The following is a 21,801-nucleotide window of genomic DNA, read 5'->3' on the forward strand; positions in this document are numbered from 1 at the left end:
GAATTTGGGCGTCGTTCTTTCCAAACTACTTCCTGCTGGTAAGGGGCGCTGTCTTGGGGGATTCGAAGAAGATTCAGATATCCTCAGCCAATTTTTTTTAATTAGTAAAGACACTTAAGGATAGCCAGAGAAACCAAGAAATTACATATTAGCTCTGATAATAGTATCACGACTATGTGTACATATGAAAACTAAGTTCATAAGAGATATACAATGACAAGTATGTGCAAAAGCTGACTTCAAATAATTCACCAAAATATGCACACTAAAGAAAACACAGCCAAATGTTAAAATCTGAAAAGGGCTGGGAATGTAGTTTAGTCAGTAAGATGTTTAAGTTTGGTCCATAAAAGCCCAACAATGTGTCTTGGGGCCAGTCAGCTGGGAGAATTCCAGGAGTGGTCTTGACCAAAGTCCATCTGGGGGTCATCACTATTTAATATCTTCATAAAGCTTGCTTCAAATTTGGCTCAAAAAAAAAAAAAAAAAAAAAAAAAGCTTAAGGTTTTGAGTATCACACACATATGCATACTCCAGGATAACAGAAACACTAATTTTTTAAGTCTTTAATGCAGTTATGGTAGCACAAGCAAACCCAATGAGCTGTCCATGATACACTTGCAGGCTGGCTGGGAGCAGGCCTGATAGGACCACCCTTTTCTCTCCCACAGCCTTTTCTTTTCATTGTGTCTCTGCCCTTTATCTCTCATCTTGATAGTCTGACCTAGGTGGCAGATCACACTGCATTTGACCAAACACAAGGCAACCTAGCAAAATGCTAGGACATGGTAATCATGGATCTATTTCAGAGGTACCCTACTTAGGTTCTGGGCTCACTAGAACTTTCTTAAGGTCCACTTGGGTGAAGGCACCAGAGACTTTCTATCAGCAGAAGAAAGTTTAGCTAAGAATTCTGAATTCTCCACTGGCCTACTATTCAAACCAGCCATAAGCTGACAACCTTCCACTGGCCCTGAAGCTCCTTAACTCTGGAGTTGTATAGGTTGAGGACACTCCCTTACTTTCCAAGTGCATTTGGTCATTTCCACACTTATGGTCACTGCTGACCCCAATTCAGAACTTTTAATTACCTAAAGTGATTTAGAGAACTCTATAAGACAGAATGGTAGCTTGGTCTGAGAGCTCCCTCACCCACCAATATAAGTCACAGTTCACTTTAATCTTTTTCAAGGCTCTGGTTTATAACCACTCCCAGAGCCAAAATGCCTGCTGCTGTATCTGCTGGGCCCCCAAACTTGCATCTTAATAAAACTCCATGGTTAGCTACTAGCAATCTCCATTCTCTGACCTTCAGACAGGCTTTAAGCAAGATATCACCACATATTTCCCCCTTTTTTGTTTAAAATTTAAAAAAAGGTTATAATTAATATGAGAAAACTATATACAATAAGTATAGTACAATATATGCAGGCAATATGTACATCAACAATGTCTAGCCCATTAGCATTTGACAAATTCAGAGAAAATACTCCTTATCTGCTCTATCTTGATGAGTCCAAAGTCATGTACCTAATTTAGTTTCTATTCTAACAAGATAGACAGTACTTCAGGGTTCCTGCATAATAGAAGAGTCTGCCAGACATTCTGCAGGACACAGAGAAAAATGACTGACAAACTGCCAATACAGGTGGGACAATTTCAAATTTTCTGCTTTGCTGAGAAGTCTTTATAACACTCTAGGCCTCCAAGGTTAGCTAGTGGCAAGCTCCATTCTCTGATCTTCAGACCAGCTTTATTTGTACAAGCAAGATATCACCACAAAATTCTTTTGCCTTATGCTTTTAGGCTACTTGTGTCTCCACCTCTCTTTTTAACAACTAAAAGGTAAAAACATTTCAGGTTATCTGCTCCCATCTACAGACAAAAAAACAAACAAACAAAAAAAAAAAACTGGTTAGGAATACAGTACCCTGGGTTCTGCCTACAGTGATTCAATGTCTTTTGGGTATGGATACTATCAAAAAAAGTGTTTCATGATGTTCTACTCTACTGAGAAGGCTGGCTCTGGAGCTGGATTTTGGTCCATCTGACCCAGACCCAAGCACGTCTTTGTCCTAGGTTAGGCAGGCTACCAGACTCTGAGAGAAAGAAAGCAAAGCAGAGCAGCCCAGGGACAATTTGTGCTTGACAACTAAGAAGTAAACTACTTCTCATAGAGTAAGGTGCTTAACTCTGAGTTCTTCCCCCTCTTTTTTTGGTTTTGCTCATTAACTTTAAAGCTTTTGTTGGAACTTAAACTTTCAGTATTTTAGAATTTGTAAGTTCAACTGAGTGTAATTTTAAAAGGATGTATAAATAATCTTAATTTGCTATAACATACCATTTATGTAACTTGGATTCAACACTTGTTTAGGAAGAATATGCCTGATGGCCTCACCTTGGAGTTAACAGCCATGTCACTTGCTGCCATCTTGGTATCTATGTGACCCAGCCACCCCCTTCTCTAAGGTTAAGCCTTGTGACTTCATCACCATCTCGGTTAAAGTGATCACCTGATATAAATCACCTAAGGCACTACCCATAAAACCAGTAGACTCACTAAACCCTCTGCTTACCACTGTATCTCCCTTTTATTAGACTAAGGAGGCAACACGAGGCTTCCAAGATAGTTTGTTTTGAAGAAGAGTCATACTAAAAAACTGGCAGTTAGCTAGACAGTGGTGGCACAAGCCTTTAATCCCAGCACTCAGGAGGCAGAGGCAGCTGGATCTCTGTGAGTTTGAGGCCAGGCTGTTTTACAAAGTTACACAGAGAAACCCTGCCTTAAAAAAAAAAAAAAAAAAACCCAAAAAACAAACAAAAAACCCTGGCATTTATAAAAGGATCAGGAAAATGATGTTCCCAGTCTTTCTGTAAACTATATTTATGGTTTAAAGTTTGATACTAAAGGATCTTTAATTTATTTTTTTTATTTATTTAGGTTTTTCCAGACAGGGTTCCTCTGTGGCTTTGGAGGCTGTCCTGGAACTCAATTTGTAGACTAGGCTGATCTCAAATTCAGAGATCCACCTGCCTGTGCCTCCCAATTAAAGAATTTTTATTTGATTTGATTTTGGTTTTTCAAGGCACATCTCTTGAGTTTGAGGCCAGCCTGATCTGCAGTGAGTTCCAGGACAGCTAAGGATACACAGAGAAATCTTGTCTCAAGAAATTAAAAAAAAAAAAAAAAAAAGATTGAATGCTTGAGTAAAATGAATTAAATTTACAGTAAACTGTGCTAAATTTCAATCCCAGGACAAATAGCTGAGGTGCCTATTTAAACTATCAAAGCAGACCTACCCTCCAGGTTTTCCCAGCATCCCTCAGGCCCTACCTGTTACAGGGTATGACTAGAATACCCTGACTTCTACCATTGACCTCTCTAGCCCAGGGGCTGGGCTGCCCTTCCCCTAGAGGCTCTTCTCTATATAATCCAGACATTTTTGATTACCTGCTCCTTTTGTATCTTTGGCCTCCTGACTGCTACACCTGGTTCTCCTCTTTCCCTTCTCTCCAAATGGCCCATTTCAGTCTGGTCATGTCCATTCTGGACTCACCCAGATGTTCCTGTCTCTGCCTCTGGCTATGCTCTCCCTTTTATAAACTTTCTCCTCCACTATACCTAGGGGCAGGCATGTCCTTTCATTTCCTTTTTACTACTTTTTTTTCATTCAACCTGCATGACAGGAAACCCTCAGGCTCAACCAGTTCCCTTGGATGGAGGCCAAGCTCCTTTGGATAGAGCAGTATCCTACCAGAGTTAAGTTGCAAGTTAGCTTCCTTATAGGACAAGGAAGCATGGAAAATAAGACCTGCCAAGTCTGAGGCTTCTGCCTCTGGTTGTGTAAGCCTGACCAACTCCAGCTTGCATAGGCCTGACCACCTCTAGCTCTATAAACCAAACAAACAAGCAAAACAAGCATCCTCCTTATGTAAAGATGAATTACTCCTGTGTCTCACATGACAGAGGGATGGGATTCTCTTGCCTAATGGAGGATCTCAGAGTCCACATTCACATCCACATCCTAAATATCTCAGAAAGGCAAATAGCAATTACTGTCTTCTGAACCAACATGAGAATGCTGTGAACAGGGGTACCCGTATATAAGACTACCACCTGACTACTATGGGACCTGAATTCTAGTTCAATTGGCCATGCCCCCTACCCTGGCATTCAATTCTTCGTAGTAGCAAAAGCTAATTCCAAGGTCTATACTCTAAACACCCATGTTCCCTCATTAAAGAAAGATGCCAGGTACTCTGTCATCAAACTTACAGCTTTGGAAAGTTATTCAGAATATCTAAGCAATATTTTTCACAGCTGGTTTTGTATCTGTAGAGTCAACAAAAGATTCTATTGATATCTTAAGTCTTCATGTTCTTCAGGATGAGATGACTTAGATGAAGGAGATTCTTTCTAACCTGGGATCACCTGCAGTGATCAAGATTACAATCTACTCTCTACCTAGTTAGAGCTCAGGGCCAGTGCCTATCTCTTACCTTAACGCCTACAAGTACACAGGCAAAAGGGTGGTGGCTCAGAAAACATCAAAAGAAGAACAGAGGCTTTAGCAGTGATGTTTATGGGTGTTTTTTAAGAAATTCCAAAAGTCAGTATTTGTTAAAGCTCTTCAATTTGGTTATCTTGCTTTATAAATTATGCCTCTAAACAATCAATCTATTTTTTTTTAAATAGAATGAGGTTAAGAAATATTTGCTTAATGCTGTCAGTATGTAGTGACCCAGAGATCTATCCATTGGCAAAAAGAATAAAGAATTGGCTTTAGCCTTTTTTGTTAATTCAGTCTATGATGTATATTACTACAAATCTGACATGAAACCTGGAGGTGATGACTTACACCTTTAATCCCAGCACTCAGGAGGCAGAGGCAGGAGATCGTAGTTTGAGGTCATCCTTCTCTACAGAGTGAGTTCCAGAGCAGTCAAGGCCACACAAGAAACCCTGTCTCAGGAAAACAAAACAATCCAATTTGATATAACTGCTTTCATCTTTCATCTGTTGGCTGAGTGCATAGAATGAAAGTGTAGAGGTTTTTTTTTGTTTTGTTTCTCAAGACAAGTTTCTCTATAGCTTGGAAGCCTGTCCTGGAACTCACTCTGTAGACAGGCTGGCCTCAAACTCACAGAGATCCTCCTGCCTCTGCCTCCCGGAGTGCTGAGATTAAAGGCATGTGCCACTACTACTAGGCCAAAAACTGTAGAGATTTTAAAAAGGTCCTTTTAATATGGTTAATTTTATATAACTTTGTAAAGGGAATCATTTATTCTTGATAAAGCAAACACTATCTCTCCATGTACACTTTTTAAATTAAAAATCATTTCTTTTTTTTTTTTTGAGAAATACAACTTACATTGTCTCTTGGAATATAATAATTTGGTATCATGTTTTCAAATAGTGGATATGGTCATTTAAGGAAATAATTGCAGTTTTTAAAAATTTCACCTTGTCAGATTGTTTCTAACCAAAAAATTGTGTTTTACTTAAGATAATGTTTTTATCCATTAAATAATAGCAGGTACTGTTACTATTTAAAACATATGCAAAGTACAACATATGTAAAGCAAGGAATATCTTTTACTTTCTGTTCAGATTCATTCCTTTGATGGTGCTGGGTGAAACTGACCTTTTATAAAGCTTCCAGGTGCTTGTTACTCAGGCAGGAGTCTGTTGTAAACAAACACTAATAGCTAATTTACTACCTACAGAACTCTGGTGCATGGTCCAGCCAGTCCAGCATTTAACTCATGTTAAGCTTGATGTAAGTTTTTCTCATGTGACGTTATGTATCCACAAAGTTGTACAGTTATTACCTCCTGACTTAGGTTCTGGATCTTTGCCAACTGTTAACTCTTACCATGGCCTCTTGGATGGAAGCTCTTTTGCAGCACTCTTCACTGCTGCTCCCGTCACTCTTCTGTCAGCCTTAAAGCAGTTACTGAATGCTCCCAAACCCTTTAAAGCAATTTGGGTGACCTCTAAAAGGGGACTAATGGGCCACGGGCCATCCAACTCATCCCTTTCTTACCACTCTGGATATAGTTTTTGGACTGAATCCTCCTTGGTATTAATTAACCTGTCTCACCAGCTCAGGTCAGCTTAACATTCTTCAGGATCAACTCAACTCCTTGACTGCTGCAATACTCTACACTTAAAAAGGACTAGATCTGACTACTGGGATGGGATTTGTGCCCTACTCTGTGAATGTGCTGCTTCCAGGAAAACACAGCCTAACTGGTTTGAAATGGGGCCTACAGACAAGGACCAGATTTCAACCATAAGCCTCCTATATATGGGCTCTGGTTCCCTTCCACTCTGGCTCACCCCCTTGATCCCCTTGACCACTCCTTTCCTCCTTATTATCCTCATACTTAGGTTTCCACCCTGTCTTTTAAATGCTTTACTTACTGAACCCTTTACCCAGACCAAATATTCCACACAAGTTCTCCCAATAGCTCTTAACCTACATTAGGTTCCACGTGTTTCCAAAACATTGACAAAAAGATCTTTTAGATACTGTGGAGAAACTTGGCTAAAAGGAACCTTCATCCCTTTCACTCCAGGCCCGATACAATTCTTTACATTAATCCTCTATTTTCTCCTGTTCCCCTCCTCTGGTGCTCTGTAGCTCCTTACTACTTCTGCTAACTCATTTTGGTGCAAGTCCTAGCAACCTGAGTCACCCCGAGAGTCAACTCTATGCCCACTTTCCTCCACCTTTTTTCCTCCGCAACCCTCAAACTTCCTGGCAAATCTCAGTTCTACTCTGTAACCAAATCATCCACTTACAGCCCTATAATTATTTTCCAAGTCTCTTCACAAACACAGGATGGCAATCACCTGATCCACTGCAGCCAATCAAGTTAAGACTCTTCCCCTGGTACATGACCAGAGTACATCCTCTTCATGGATTCAGATCTAACACCACCACCGGCCCTGTAAAAAGCAACTATAACACCCCTATCCTACATTTTCAATATCCTCTGAGTTAGGAATCAGTTTCCCATTTTCCCAGATTCCCTTGCAGACTATAGAAGTCATTTCCACCACTATAAGAGGTCACATCCCATTTTCCTCTGTTGGCATCTTGGCCATCAATACACATGGATGACAGTGTCCCCTCACTGCAAATAAACATGGTCCCACCTAAGGTCAGACTAAGCCTCTTAACACCTTTAGTCTCTCCACAGATACTTTTTAATAATCTAACATTGGTCATGGTGTCTCTTCACAGCAATAGGAAAGACACTAAGACAGAAGTTAGTACCAGAGACTGACTGGGATGTTCATGACAGGCCCGACCATACTGTTTGTTAGAAGAATGAGGACTCCAGGACTCTGGATAGGAAGGTTGAGTGTTTAAGCAGGAATAAATGGACCACACTAGTGGAAGCACTGGAAGACAGCAGAGCAATGTGGACTATGTCAGCCCCGGCTCAAGAGGTTCAGGGACCAACATTAGCAACATGGCTAGAGACCATTCTTGTACTATTTTGCCAAAGAAATGTGGCTTCAATTTGCCATTGTCTTGAGAATCTGCCAGAGGCTAAACTGAAGAGTTTTGGATTAATGGCAGTGGCAGAGATTTCAAGACAGCCTAGTATTGGCTATGCCACATGGTTATTGGTGATGGTTATGCAGATCTGCATTGAAAAAGAGAAAACAGGGCAAAAATAATGTACAGTTAGAGGAGAAAAGGAACACTAGGAAATCTTAATGTTTCAGTTAAATACTGTGTTCAAAGAGATGAGAAATTTAAGGAAAAGTTTTGGGAGAAACTAGAATAAAGAGAGTGGTACCCTGTAGTAGTTTCAGTTGGCTTCCATAATCTGATAGGGAGTGGCACTATGAGATGATGTGGCCTTCTTGAAGGAAGTGTCACTGTGAGGGTTGGTTTTGAGGTTTCCTATGCTCAGGATACTACCCAGTGTCTCAGTTGACTTCCTGATGCCAGCAAGTCTAGATGTAGCCAGTAGGCCTATAGGCCGCCATGCTCCCAGCTATAATAATGGACTAAACCTCTTGTGAAACTGTAAGCAAGCCATCCCAATTAAATGTTTTCTTTATAAGAGTTGTCATGGTCAATGTGACTATTCACAGAAATAGAAACCCTAACTAAGACAAACCCAGCTAAGCTTCTAACTTGTTACTCAACAAAGAAAATTCCCCAAGTCAAAGGGATGGAAGCAGGTTCCATCCTGGCAGGAGAATGTGGCAGCTTTAGTGTAGTGTTCTGGCTTCCTCAACAAAATACAGGAGCTGTAGAAAGGGGTTTTCTTCAAGGTTAAAGAATGCTACTGAGGCTCAGAAAGGTGAAAGTTAACAAAAGTAAAACCTAGATTGTGTTGAAGACCCCAGGATGTTAGAGATGCAAGAGCCATGGGATATCTGCTAAGGTGAGTTGCACATAGGATGTGGAACCAGCCTCAAAGACAGAAGTTTCTTGTAGTCAACAAAGCTGAAAAGAGTAGGAGATCTGAAGAACTCTGTGACATCAAACACGTTGTTTGGATTTGGAGTTTGCCTGGCTAGGTTTCAATATTTCCGTGGTCAGTACTCACTATACCCACCCACCCCTCCCTTTTTATATTCTGTGTCACTGCATGTTGAAAACTGTAATTTTCTTTATGTATTCTGATTTTACAGGGTGCTACAGTTAAGACATTGCCTTGAGTCTAAAAGACTTTGAACTTTGGGACTTTTTAGTTTTGAGGATATAAAGGACAATGAAGACCTGAATTTGGAGTCTAGAGTCCTCTAAACAAGCCCAGTGTGGTCTCACATGTACCTGTATCCTCAGTGTTGTGAACAACAAGGACAGGAAGATAACTGGGTTTTGCCAGCTGCCAATCTAGCAGAAAAAAATGACAGCTCCATACATAGGGAGAGACCCAGCCTCAAAGGAGTAAGTTGGAAAGTGCTAAGGGTAGAACACTCAATAAACATCCTCCATGTTCATCCACAGACACACATGTGCATATGCTACAAACACATATAGCCTTCTGATCACCCCACACTACACATATGAAAATAGAAAAAAAATAATAATAATAAAAATCAAGATCAGTGTGGATAAGAATATGGAGAAACTGGAACTTTATTATTTGTAGTATGTAAAATGGTACATGCAGTAGCAGTAGGGTGGTGGTGGCACATACCTTTAATCTCAGCACTCAGGAGGCAGAGGCACGTGGTCTTCTGTGAGTTTGAGGCCAGCCTGGTTTACAGAGCGAGTTCCAGGACTGCCAGGGCTACTCATAGAAAACCTGTCTTGAAAAACAAAAAAGGTAAAGTAGCTACAGAAAACAGTATGGCAAGCTGAGTGGTGGTGGCACATGCCTTTAATTCCAGCACTCAGGACGCAGAGGCAGGCAGATCTCTGTGAGTGTGAGGTCAGCCTGGTCTATGAAACTACACAGAGAAACCCTGTCTCAAAAAAATGAAAAAAGAAAACAAACAAACAAAAACAATATGGCAGTTCCTTTAAAAATCACAAGTATAACTGGGCTACTTGTAGTAGTATATGCCTTTAATCCCAGGACTCTGAGTTTGAAGCCAGCCTGAAAAAAACCTGTCTTGAAAAGAATAACAACTAGCAACTACTAAGGATTTTCTACATTTCAAATGTATTTGCTCTGAACTTCATTACCTAAAGTTGAGTACTATTAACTACATTTAAGAGAGGAGGAAAACTAAGGTATGGAAAGCAATGTAACCAGGATTCACAAACATGTATTTATTTTTTCTACTTAAGCATGTGATTTTAGTAAACTTAGCTTTGCCACAACTAATTCTGAAACATTTCTACTTTGCACAAAAATATTCTATGGGTACTCTGTTCTTACATTTAGCATGGGGTAACGATTTTCTACTGTCGGTCTTTATGGATGTCTTTTCTGGACAACATTTCATACAATCATACACTGTGGTGACTTTTCCTGGCTTCTTTTACCTAGCATGTTCTGAGAGTTCTCCACATTGTGGCAGGTATCAGGGCTTCATTCCTTTTTACTGTCAATAGGGTTCCACTGAAGAGCTATAGCATACTTTTATCTGTTTACCAACTGGTATTTTATCTGAGTTGTTTACACCATTTGGCCATTGTGAATAATATACCTATCAAGTACTCATGTGCTTTTAGATGAACAACATCTTCACTTCTCTTGAACAGACATCTAACAGAACTGTTGGCTCATATGTGTAAGTTATACTTTTTTGTCTCTTAAAGATCTAACAAGCTAAAGTTATTATTTTATTTTAGATACTCACCACTAATACATGAATTTTTTCCACATCTTCACCAATACCTGTTATTGTCTATCATTTTCAAAAGCAAGAAAGTAAATTTTTTAAGAAGCTGAGATTACACGTATTTATGACTTCTTGCCAAAGTATCTTTCCCATGTGTTAAACTGCCGTCTTCCACCTACCCATTCCACAGCATAAGCATTCAATGTTCACAAAGGCAGGAAATACCAGTTATATATGAATTCTTAACATAAAATTTTATTTCAAAATTTAAAAGACTATGTTATATACACTCTCAGTTGCATACATAAAATCATTCTGAAATTACATACGCACCTAATTTCAGTTCGATCGCTGTGTTGGTGTTACATTTGTACTCAGCCAATTTCTTCTCCACTGCACTCTTATATTCTACCAGAAATTTCTCCATTGCACCAAACCCTACAAGAAGTTTTTGAAAGGTTAGTTGAAAGTGATTTAAATACCTCTAAGCAGGATTTTTATTTGAAGTAGGCTAAGGGTAAGATGGAAAACATTTAACCACAGTACAGGCCACTCTCCACTATCCCTCCAATGAAGATACTGCACATGAATGCCTCATAAAACAGAAAACAAAGCCACTCCTGAGCCAGGCCTGTAATTCCATCATGCATGAGGCTAAGACGGGACTGAGCTGGAGGCCGGTATATCCTGCCTCCAGGTATATCATGGTAACAAAACCTATTTCAAGAAACTGGTATGGAAATTACCTATGAGTATGTACTGCATCAGCCCCATTTCTCATTCAATAACTCAATAAGGAAGAGGCTTAATTGAAGGGCACCAAACTAGGAAGTGGTGGGGCTCAAATTTGAATTTTTGGTGGTTTTCATCATACAGTAACTCTGTTACGGTACCAGGGCACTCCAATACCTTACTTGACAACTGCACCTTGTAGAACAATCGTGTCCTAAACACATGCAAACTTCAAACTACATAGTTTGATAATACAATCCATCTATAAAAGTGGAGTGTTTAACAGATAATGATGATACATTGTGAAGGGACTAGAGGAAAATTACAAAAGAAAACACCCATCACTTCAAAAGATAGATAACTGTAAAAAAGAAAATTCATCAAAACAGTTCAATAGCAATTTACTTTGTTTTGTTTTGTTTTGTTTCTAGACAGGTTTTCACCGAGTAGCCCTGGCTGTCCTGGAAACCATTCTGTAGACCAGGCTGGCCTCAAACTCACAGAGTATTTCCTGCCTCTGCCTCCTCAGTGTTGGGATCAAAGGAGTGCACCACCAGGACCCGGGAATTTAAACATTCTTAAACACTGAAGTTTATAAGACTCAAATGAATGAACAAGAACAAGAGAATACCAACTACTATATACAGTACAAAAGTCCCACTTTAAAAGAGAAGTTCGGCAATATAGAAACGTCTTTCTCAAAGGACATCTAAAAATTATCTCAGTAATCCTGCAGGGTTAACAGACCCAGAGGTTGGCCGGGACCAGGTCAGTGCAGCACTGCGCTCGCACAGAAGCTGACCATGGGGAAGGTGGGCAGGGCCCTGGGAGGATCAGCTGGCGGGAAATGGACCCGATGGCTACATTAGGACAGCAGTGGGCAAAATGAAAGAAAAACAGGCCCCGATGCAGGCCGCGCATCACCAGACGAAACCGCACGCTCCGCCCCGGTTCGCCTACCCTCGGCAGGGCCCGGTGGCCCACAGCAGGCGCGGAGCGCAAGCACTGGGGGCGGCGGCGCCGAGCGCGGCCCACCGGGAGCCAGCCTCCGACGCTCAGTGCCTCGCGGCAGGGAGAGGCCTTCTGGAACTTTGCTTAGAGCTCGAAAGTTCCAGGCGGCCACTGTCACAGCCGCCTCGACGTTCTTCCCTAGAACCACCCGCCTCCTCCCCTCGCTAAACTTTTCCCAGGAACTTACCCGCCATTTCCGAGCTGTGAGCGCCCGCGGCTAAGGAAGGACAAATCAACCCGCGCGCTCCCGGGCCGGAAGTGACCGCAACGATGACGCATTTCCCCCGCCCATCCTCGGGGAGGCACGAGCCAATGAGAGGAGGCAGTTCGGGGCGCGCGGTGGCGGAAGTGGCTCGGGAGGCGGGGCTGGCGCTGTGAGAAGGCGCGAGCGGTTGCCTAGCCACCGTGAGTGCTTACATCCATGCTGCAGGTCCTCCTTGCCCAACCCTGAGCAGCTTCTCGACTGCTAGAGACTTTCAGGAGAATTAACGTTAATTCTCAGACAGCTTACGGCGGTTTAACCTCGCTCTCGCAGAGGTTGAAAATCTCTCCCTTTGACCCGTTTCACTCTGAAGTTTTGTGATGTTTTTTTGTTTTGGTTTTTCGAGTCAGTGTTTCTCTGTAGCTTTGGAATCTGTCCTGGAATCGCTCTGTAAACCAGGCTGGCTTCGAACTCACAGAGATCCTCCTGCCTCTGCTTCCTGCGTGCTGGGGGTTAAAGGCGTGCACCACCTCCACCGCCCAGCGCATTTCGAAGTTTTGAACTTTTTAATTGTTTCTATTTTTGCCATAACCCATTTTAAATCGTTTTCTCTGTGTATTGTATTCTTATTTTGGAGCTGGGTATCCAGCACAGAATCATGCTTACGCTGGGCAAAACACTTTGCCACTGGTCCATAGTAAACCTCATGATTTCATTATGATAAACAGTGTCATATTAAAGAACTCAGGGTGGGCAGTAGTGGCATACTCTTTAATATCAGAACTTGGGAGACAGAGGCAGGCCTGTTTCTGTGAGTTCCAGGCCTGCACGGTCTACAGAGCAAGTTCCAGAACAGCTGGGACTACATAGAGAAACCCTGTCTCAAAGAAACAAAACAACAACAACAACAACAACAACAACAAAAATGTATTACCTTGGCTTATATGGTACAATTAAAGAGGTTATATCACTGCAAATGGCAAAGAACCTAGTAGTTGTCAGTCCACCGAGCTAGGAGCCCCAGTCCCTGAAGACCTGAAGGATTCCAGGAGAGCTGCTGGTTCTCTGCCTATGGAAAAAGCTGGTTCTAACTAACGTCTGCTCTGTGCCAGCAGCAGCATCAACAGGATAGACAAGCTCTCCAACAGGAGTGAAGGTTGTGCAGGCCAGACAGCAAAGCTTTCCTTCTTCCTTATGTGTGGGCCACTACCAAAAGGTGCCGCCCATGATTAGGGTGGGTCTTCTCACATCAATAAAGGTAATAAGACAATACCTAGCATACTTACCCACATATATAGATATATGGGGGGGTGTTGAAGAATTAATCATGGTTTCAGATTTGCTACAGTTAAAACACTGTTTTTTTTTAAACAAGAATTATAATTGCTGATCTACAGATAAGATTTGGAAAATGATACATCTTGCTATTTTGAAAATAAGTATTTTAAAGATTGTTTTTTTACTTTTTAAATTTTATTTACCCCCCCCCACACACACACACAAACACACACTCTGTGCAGGTTGTCAGGATTGACAACAGGTACTTTCACCTGCTGAGCCATCTCATGGGTTCTGCCTCCTCTTTGTGATCTGTGATTGGTAGTATCGACTTCAGCATTCTATGTGAGCATTATGACTGATATCTTACATGTAATTAAGAGTTTAAGGAAAAGAATCTCAGTGTTATCTCTCCCCCTCTCCATAGATATATAATCCATATGTAAAAATCCAAGTCTTTCTTCTCAGGTGATTTTAGGTTATGCAAGTTGACAGTTAAAACTAACCATCACACAAGAATTAATATGTTCTCTTGTTTTAGAGATAAGAAAATATAGCCATAATGATGGAGTATGCCTGAACTCATCGCACTTGGGAATCTGACGCACAAACATCACTCATCAGTTTGAGGTCAGCCTGGGCAACAATTGAGGAGATTCTACCAAAAGAGGAGGAGGAAAAGGAAAGGGCAGAAGGGAGGAAGAAAATGAGGAACAAAGCATAGCTGGGCAAAGTGGAACACACCTGGAGCTCAGCACTTGGGAGGTGGAGGCAGGAACTCAGATCATTCTTGGCCACAGAAGCTTGAAGTCAGTTGGGCTGTGTGATATCTTGTCTTGAGAGACATAAAGAGAGAGAGAGAGCCAGGTGGTGGTGGCATGAGGCTTTAATCCTGACACTTGGAAGGCAGAGGCAGGTGGATCTCTGTGAGTTCTAGGACCACCTGGACTACAGAGTTCCAGGACAGCCAGGGCTACACAGTGAAACCATGTCTCGAAAAACCAAAAAAAAAAAAAAAAGAAAAAAAAAAAGAAAAGAAAAGAAAAGAAACAGGGTGGGCAAGGAAGGGATGGAAAGAAAGAGAATCAGCGGAAGGAAGGGAAACTGTCAACTTCATCTTCAGTTGTCTACAGTCTCTGGAAGAACCCAGTTCTCCAGATACTCAGGCCTTGTATTTATTTGTTAGCTGTATAGAGATGTCCTTCCTGAAGATAGATCATAAAAGGTATCAAGAACACTGAGATCCTTTTCCTTAATTACATATATTATAATCATAGTGTTCAGACAGAATGCTGAAGTTGATGCTACCAATGATATATCAGAAAGGGGAGACAGTAGCTTCAGCAGGTGACGATAGATACCTGCTGCCAAGCCTCACAATCTGAGTTTGATCCCCAGGACCCACATAGTGGAAAGAGGGAAGACTGGAAGTTGTCCTCTGACCTCTTTATCTCTCTCTCACACACACACACACACACACACACACACACAGAGAGAGAGAGAGAGAGATAGAGAAATAAATGTCATTTTAAAAAGGAAAACACAACCTTTAAAACATTTTTTTAAAATGACAAGGTTTATCATTTTCTAGATTTTAGGAAAAGGTAATATATTGCTATATAGTCATTAATAGCATTAATTATTAATGCTAGCATTAATCATTATATAAATTTTACCTTGTCCTAAAGAAGATTTGAGAATGTGATTGATAAAACTGCAGATGAGTTTCTACAAAAGGCCTATACTGTTCTGCTGTATATGAGCCAGACCATGGAGCCATGTGGAATGTTCAGTGACCTGTGAGTCCAGTTTTACTATTTCCTGGTTGGCCTTGTTTCCTTTATTATATGGAGATAATAACGCCTTCCCAGCCATCAAACTGAGTTCTTAGGAAAATCAAATGGATATTTATAGAACCTGCACACACAAAAGCCAAGCTAGAATTTCAAAGCAGGGAAGTTAAAGAGGACATCACTATATACTAACAAACAAATACGAGGCCTGAGTATCTGGAGAACTGGGTTCTTCCAAAGACTGTAGACAATTTCTCTTCCTTGGGCTGATTCTTTCTTTCCCTTCCTTCCTTGCCCACCCTGTCTTTTTTGGTTTTCACAGAAGGGAGGCCTCTCTTCCTGATCTGTCCTTATGTTGTAAACCGTGACCCTCTCTACTCTTAAGTGATGTCATCCTTGTCTTAGTCAAACCTCTCTAAAGGAATCGGACCAATAGAATTTATGTAAAAAAAATTATAAAATAGGACTTTCTGGGTAGTTTTATGTCAAGTTGACATAACTGAAGAACGTTTTGACATCAGACCTAGAGTTTGGGGTTTGCCCAGCTAGTTTTCTGTCTTTTTGGTCCACTATTTCCTCACTATGTTCTCTTTCCTACCTTTTGGAATGGTAATGCACATCCTGTGCCATTGTATGTTGGAAGTGAAAAGTTTTTGCACCCCAGTAAGCCTCTCCACTGGCACAGCAATCCAAATCAGACCAAATCAAACAGAATTAGAAAAAGTCCATATTGGCCGGGCATTGGTGACACACGCTAGTAATCCCAGCACTCAGGAAGCAGAGGTAGGTGAGTTCCAGGACAGGCTCCAAAGCTACACAAAACCAAAAAAAAAAAAAAAAAAAAAAAAAAAAAAAAAAAAAAAGAAAAGAAAAGAAAAGAAAAGGAAAGGAAAAAAAAAAGGCCCACCTTCGCTACAACGGTCTGGATGGTCTTCCAGCCCCTCAGAGAAGAGATGGGAGAGACTGGAAAAACACGAGTCTATCTTCTGGAGGACAGTTTAAATACCCCGTGGGAGTGGTCTTGAGCATCAGGACAGGGATCATCATTTGGAGGGCTTCCTAAGGGTTTGGTGGGAGATAGGGGAGGGGGGGCTTGGGTGGAGTCTCCACTGTAACATCCCAGACTCTGGGTATATGGATGCCAGGGGCTAAGAGGAAGCTTTCACCAGAACAGGAAGTATGAGATCTACTTTTTGATTTTGAGTTTACCGGGGATTACAGTTCAGAGATTGCATGAATCTCAGAAAAGACTTTGAACTTTAGACTTTTAAATAAGTTTGAAACTGTTAATGATATGGGGACATTTGAAGTTGGACTGAATGCATTTTTGCATAATGATATGGCTACCAGCCTTTGGGGGCCCAGGAGTGGAATGTGGTGGTTTGAAAGAAAATGACCCCACAGGGGTGTCACTATTAGGAGGTGTGGCCTTGTTGGAGTAGGTGTGACCTTGTTGGAGGAAGTGTATTGCTGTGGGGGTGGGCTTTGAGGCCACCTATGCTCAAGCTCAATTAAGAAAATGCTTTACCGGGCGGCGGTGGTGCACACCTTTAGTCCCAGCACTTGGGAGGCAGAGGCAGGCAGATCTCTGTGAGTTCGAGACTAGACTGGTCTACAAGAGCTAGTTCCAGGACAGCCTCCAAAGCCACAGAGAAACCCTGTGTCGAAAAACCAACAAAAAAAAAAAAAAAAAAAAAAAAAAAAAAAAGAAAGAAAGAAAGAGAAAATGATTCAATTAGATTGGGCTGTAGGCAAGTGTATAGGATGTTTAAATAGTTGGATGGAAAGGTATTTGCCTAATAATTGATGGGGAGAGGGCCCAGCCCATTGTAGTCTGAGCTGGTGGTCCTGGATTCTATAAGAAAGCAAACTGAGCAATCCATTAAGAGCAAGCCAGTAAGCAACACCCCTACATGGCCTCTACATCAGCTCCTGCTTCCAGGTTCCTGCCCTGTTTTGAGTTCCTATCCTGACTTCCTTCAGTGATGGACTATATTACAATTGTAAGCCAAATAAATCCTTTCCTCTCCTGCTTGCTTTTCAGTCATGGTGTTTCATCACAGCAGTAGAAAACCTGACTAAGACAGGTACTTGGGTTGTGTCTTAGGGTTTCTATTCCTGTGAAAAGACACCATGACCTTTCTTATAAAAGAAAGCACTTAATGAGGTGACTTACAGTTTCAGAATTAGAAGTCCATTATTATCATAATGGGACATGGTAGTGTGCAGGCAGACATGGTGCTGTAGAAGGAACTGAGAGTCCTACACCTTGATCCACAGGCAACAGGAAGTGAACTGAGCTACTGAGTGTGGCTTGAGCATATGGAGACCATCAAAGCCCGCCTCCACAGTGACACACTTCCTCTAGTACACTCAACAAGGCCACACCTCCTAATAGTGCCACTCCCTTTGGGGTCCATTTTCTTTCAAACCACCACAGGTTGGCATATTCAATAGGAATTAGGAAGTCAACAATGGCCATCTGTACTTTGGAGAAGCTAAGGCAGACGTTGGATTCCTTGGCAGTCATTCTGGTGCCAAGAATCCAGATGATTTCTAGACAGTGACTGATCTTTTGTCCAGGTAAGAAAGATGAAGAACCTTCAGGAAACTCTTAACTTGTCCTGCTGTCCTAAACACTCCACCCTGGAAAGAAAACTTGACAAATGAGAGTCCTCACCCAAACATTACAAAAGATATCAAAAAACTGGAATTGGAAGAGTTGGGGCAACAGCTCCAAATGCTTGTTGCTTGACCATGACGACCTGAGTTTAATCACCAGCATCCATGAAAACAAAAAGTCAGGCAAGTGTGTAACTTCATCTTTAGAGGGCAGAACTGGGTGGATAGCTGCACTAGCTAGCCAGCCTAGCTGAAAAGAGCAAACTTCAGGTTCAGTGAGAGATGCTATCTCAAGTGAATAAGGTGGAGAGGGATACAGCAGAATACCTAACATTCTCCTCTGGTTCCTGCAGGCACTTCCATTCCAATCCCACACACATGCACCCACATGTATTCAACACACACACACACACACACACACACACACACACACACACACTGGAGTTGTAAATAGAATGGGTTAGGGTAGATGATTTCACATCAGGTGGGCCAGAATCTTTACTGGATGGATTGCTCAAAGACCTGTTCTCTGAAATATCTGCAATATTAACAATTATATGTATGGACTCCCTACAAACTGCAATGATTGCTAATAATGGGAGAAGCAAAGCATAATATTCAATTTTTGATAGAAAGGGGAGGAACTAAGGAAACACTATTTAGTGTGCTTCTTTGAAACGTTAGAGCACTAATCTTTGAAAAATAGTGACAAAAAAAAAAAAAAAAAACCAACAACAATTTATATGTTCACAGAGAGTAGCCAAGAATCCATCATCCGAGGTAGGTTTACAAAAAGCAATCATCAACTGAACTTACTGTAAACCTTAAACAAATAAATAGCAGAAAGGAGTAAAATAGTGGGTTTGGTTATGTATCTGATCAGTGCTGACCTCACATGAAATTGTGATTTAGAAATAATTCAATCATCTGGACTCAGCTTTGTCTAAAGTACTCAGATTAGTGGATAAAGTTATACTTGCCATGAATATATTTCAGTTTATTAATATTACTTAATGAACTTGGTGTCACTTCTGCTTTTCTGTGGCCAGGTTACTGAGGAACTTGAGCTTGATGTAGAAACACGAAGTCTTTTCTTTTTCTCTTGTAGATGCTTCCCCTGCAATGTATTGAATAACTACATCCCTTCTCAGACACACACCACACCCTGTAGATTTCACAGTTTTCTAGTTTTAAAACTTATTTAAAGTCTAGCCTAAACTAATTTAAAACTTGGTTTGTTTGGTTTTTCAAGACAGGGTTTCTCTGTAGCTTTGAAGCCTGTCCTGGAACTTGCTCTGTGGACCAGGCTGGCCTGGAACTCACAGAGATCCTCCTATTTGTGCCTCCCAAGTGCTAGGATTAAAGGTGCACACCACCACCCAGACTGGTTAAACTTGGCTATTTTAAAACCTTTCCTATTGCTGGCCAGCAGTTAAGAGTACCGGTTGTTCTTTCAGAGGACCCTGGTTCAATTAGCCAGCACCCACATAGTGGCCAACAATCATCAGTAACTCCATTTTCAGGGGATCCCATGCCCTCTTCTAGGCTTCATAGACAGGCAAAATACATACATATACATAACATACATATGTGTGTATATAAAATAAGTAGAATCTTTAAAAAAACAGGAAGGAAGGAAGAAAGAAAGAAAAGGAAGGAAGAGAGAAAGAAAGAAAAAAGGAAGGAAGGAACGAAGCGAGCTTATATTGGGAGGGAATGTGGCATGGAGGAGCTGGAGCAAGATATCAGGCTGGTGGTCAGGCCAGTAGCCCTGCAGACCCATCCCTATGCTTGCATTGTTCTCCTTACAACAGAACCACAGAGCTTATGAGTGCATGTCAGCTGCCAACAATTTCTTTCTAGCCAGGCACGGTGGTGCACCACATGCCCTTAATCCTATTGCTGTGAGTTCTAGGCCAGCCTGGTCTATATAGTGAATTCTAGGGCAGCCAAAGCTACATAGTGACTATGCTGGATAGTTTTATGTCAACTTGACACAAGCTGGATAGTCATTTAAGTGGGAGGAACCTCAATTAAGGAAATGTCTCCATAAGTTTGGGCTGTAGGCAGACCTAAAAGGTTTTTAAGCTGTTCTTCTGCATGGCATTGACTGTCCTGGAACTCACTCTGTAGACCAAGCTGGCCTTGAACTCATAGAGAGCCACCTGCCTATGTCTTCCGAATTGGATTAAAGGTGTGGAATTTTCTTAATTAGTGATTGATGGGAGAGAGCCTAGCCCATTGTGAGTGTGGCCATCCTGGGCTGGTGATCCTGGGTTATTTGGGAAAGCAGAATGAACAAACCATGAAGAGAAAGTAGTAAGCAGCGCTCCTCAAGGCCTCTGCATTAACTCCTGCTGCCAGCTTCCTGTTCTGTTTGAGTTCCTTCCTTGACTTCTTTGATGATGAACAGTGCTGCGGAAATGTAAGACAAATAAACCCTTTCCTTCCCAAATTGTTTGGGACATGGTGTTTCATCACAGTAATAGAAACCCTAAGACAGTGAGACCTTGTCTCAAAAAAAAAAAAAACAAACCAACCAAGCAAACCACAACTGCTTTCTAGAACATTCTTGGTCTTGCTGTTAAACCAACCAATCAACAAACAAAACACAAACAAATGAAGAAGGGCTTTGAATACCTGCCCGACTGTTTCTCTGAGCCACAGTCCTCTCTCCCACTCTATTATGCTGGGTGATACTTGGCTAGGTCTCAAAAAAGGGACAAATGGTACCTGAGGTTCCCATTAACATATCAATGTTGATACTGGCCAGGTTCTCTGAGCTTTCCTCAGTTTCCACAGATCCCTCCTGGTTGGCATACCCTGCCCCCTATCCTGAACTCTCAGCCCAGTTACTGGGCTGAGTTGCCTCCCCCCCAGCTCCTCTGACCCTCAGATAACTCAGTCATTAGGAGTATGCTAGTCTGTTAGCCCAGGCCACCTCTCTTGTTTGACAGTTCCTCTCCCTTCTCCCCGCCTCCCCCATGGTGGAGCTCAAGGTCATGTTCACTCTGGACCCTCCCACATGGCTCAGCCTCTGACTATGCTCTCCCTTTTATCTACAACAAGCGTCCTCCATCATTCCTAGGAACAGTCATGTGTTTCCTTTTATTTCTTTTTTTCATTCAATACTCATCTGCTCCCTTAGAAGGAGCCAATGAATCCACACTGCTCCTGCAGTCACAGGGCTTTCAAGGGAAGAATTACCACATCACTGAGGAAGGCTGCATTTCCCATTTCTGTGAATTAACTTTATTCCAAGCCATCAGCTGCTCTATTCCAGAGGTCCCGAGTTCAATTTCCAACAACCATATGGTAGCTTACAAACATCTATAATGGATTCATATGCAGACATAAATGCAGATGAAGCATTCATATACATAAGCAAATAAAGTTTTTTTTTTTTTTTTTTAAAAAGTGCCAAATAGGAGCACATGCCTTGAGAAGCAGAGTCAAGTAGAGTCAGGCAGCTCCTTATGAGCTCCAGGCCAGCCTAGTTTACATAGAGAGTTCCAGGACAGCCTGTCTGTAAAGCAAAGCAAAGCAGAGCAAAGCAAACCTTACTCAGGAATTTAGAGAAATGGGCAGTAGTTAAAAATGCTTGCTGCTCTTGCAGAGAACCCAAGTTCACTTCCCAGCACCCATATCCAGTGGCTGACAGGCACCTGTAACTCCAACTTTTGGCTTCCAAGGGCAACTATGCATGCACAAATTCACAGAAAGACACTCCTACACATACATAAAAAATAAATATTTTACTTTTTTGATTGTTTGGTATTTTGAGACAGGGTTTCTCTGTGTAGCTTTGGAGCCTATCTTGGAACTTGCTTTATAGACCAGTCTGACCTCGAACTCAGAGATCTGCCTGCTTCTGTCTCCCAAGTGCTGGGATT

At 41.7% G+C, this 21,801-nt stretch overlaps 1 protein-coding gene across 1 annotated transcript in view; it reads right to left on the reverse strand.

Annotated features, from left to right (window-relative positions):
- The window catches only part of Hat1 (histone acetyltransferase 1), a 42,425-nt gene extending 30,099 nt beyond the window's left edge, over positions 1-12,326 (reverse strand). Inside the window, exons 1-2 of the mRNA XM_051184502.1 lie at positions 12,201-12,326; positions 10,604-10,708 (exon numbers count right to left, since the gene is read on the reverse strand). Coding sequence (XP_051040459.1) covers positions 10,604-10,708; positions 12,201-12,207 — 112 coding nt within the window. The 5' untranslated portion in view covers positions 12,208-12,326. The remainder of the gene's footprint in view (positions 1-10,603; positions 10,709-12,200) is intronic.
- Between the last annotated feature and the right edge of the window lie 9,475 nt (positions 12,327-21,801).

This window comes from Phodopus roborovskii, unplaced genomic scaffold (assembly GCF_943737965.1).
Source record: "Phodopus roborovskii unplaced genomic scaffold, PHOROB, whole genome shotgun sequence".
Lineage (NCBI taxonomy): Eukaryota > Metazoa > Chordata > Mammalia > Rodentia > Cricetidae > Phodopus > Phodopus roborovskii.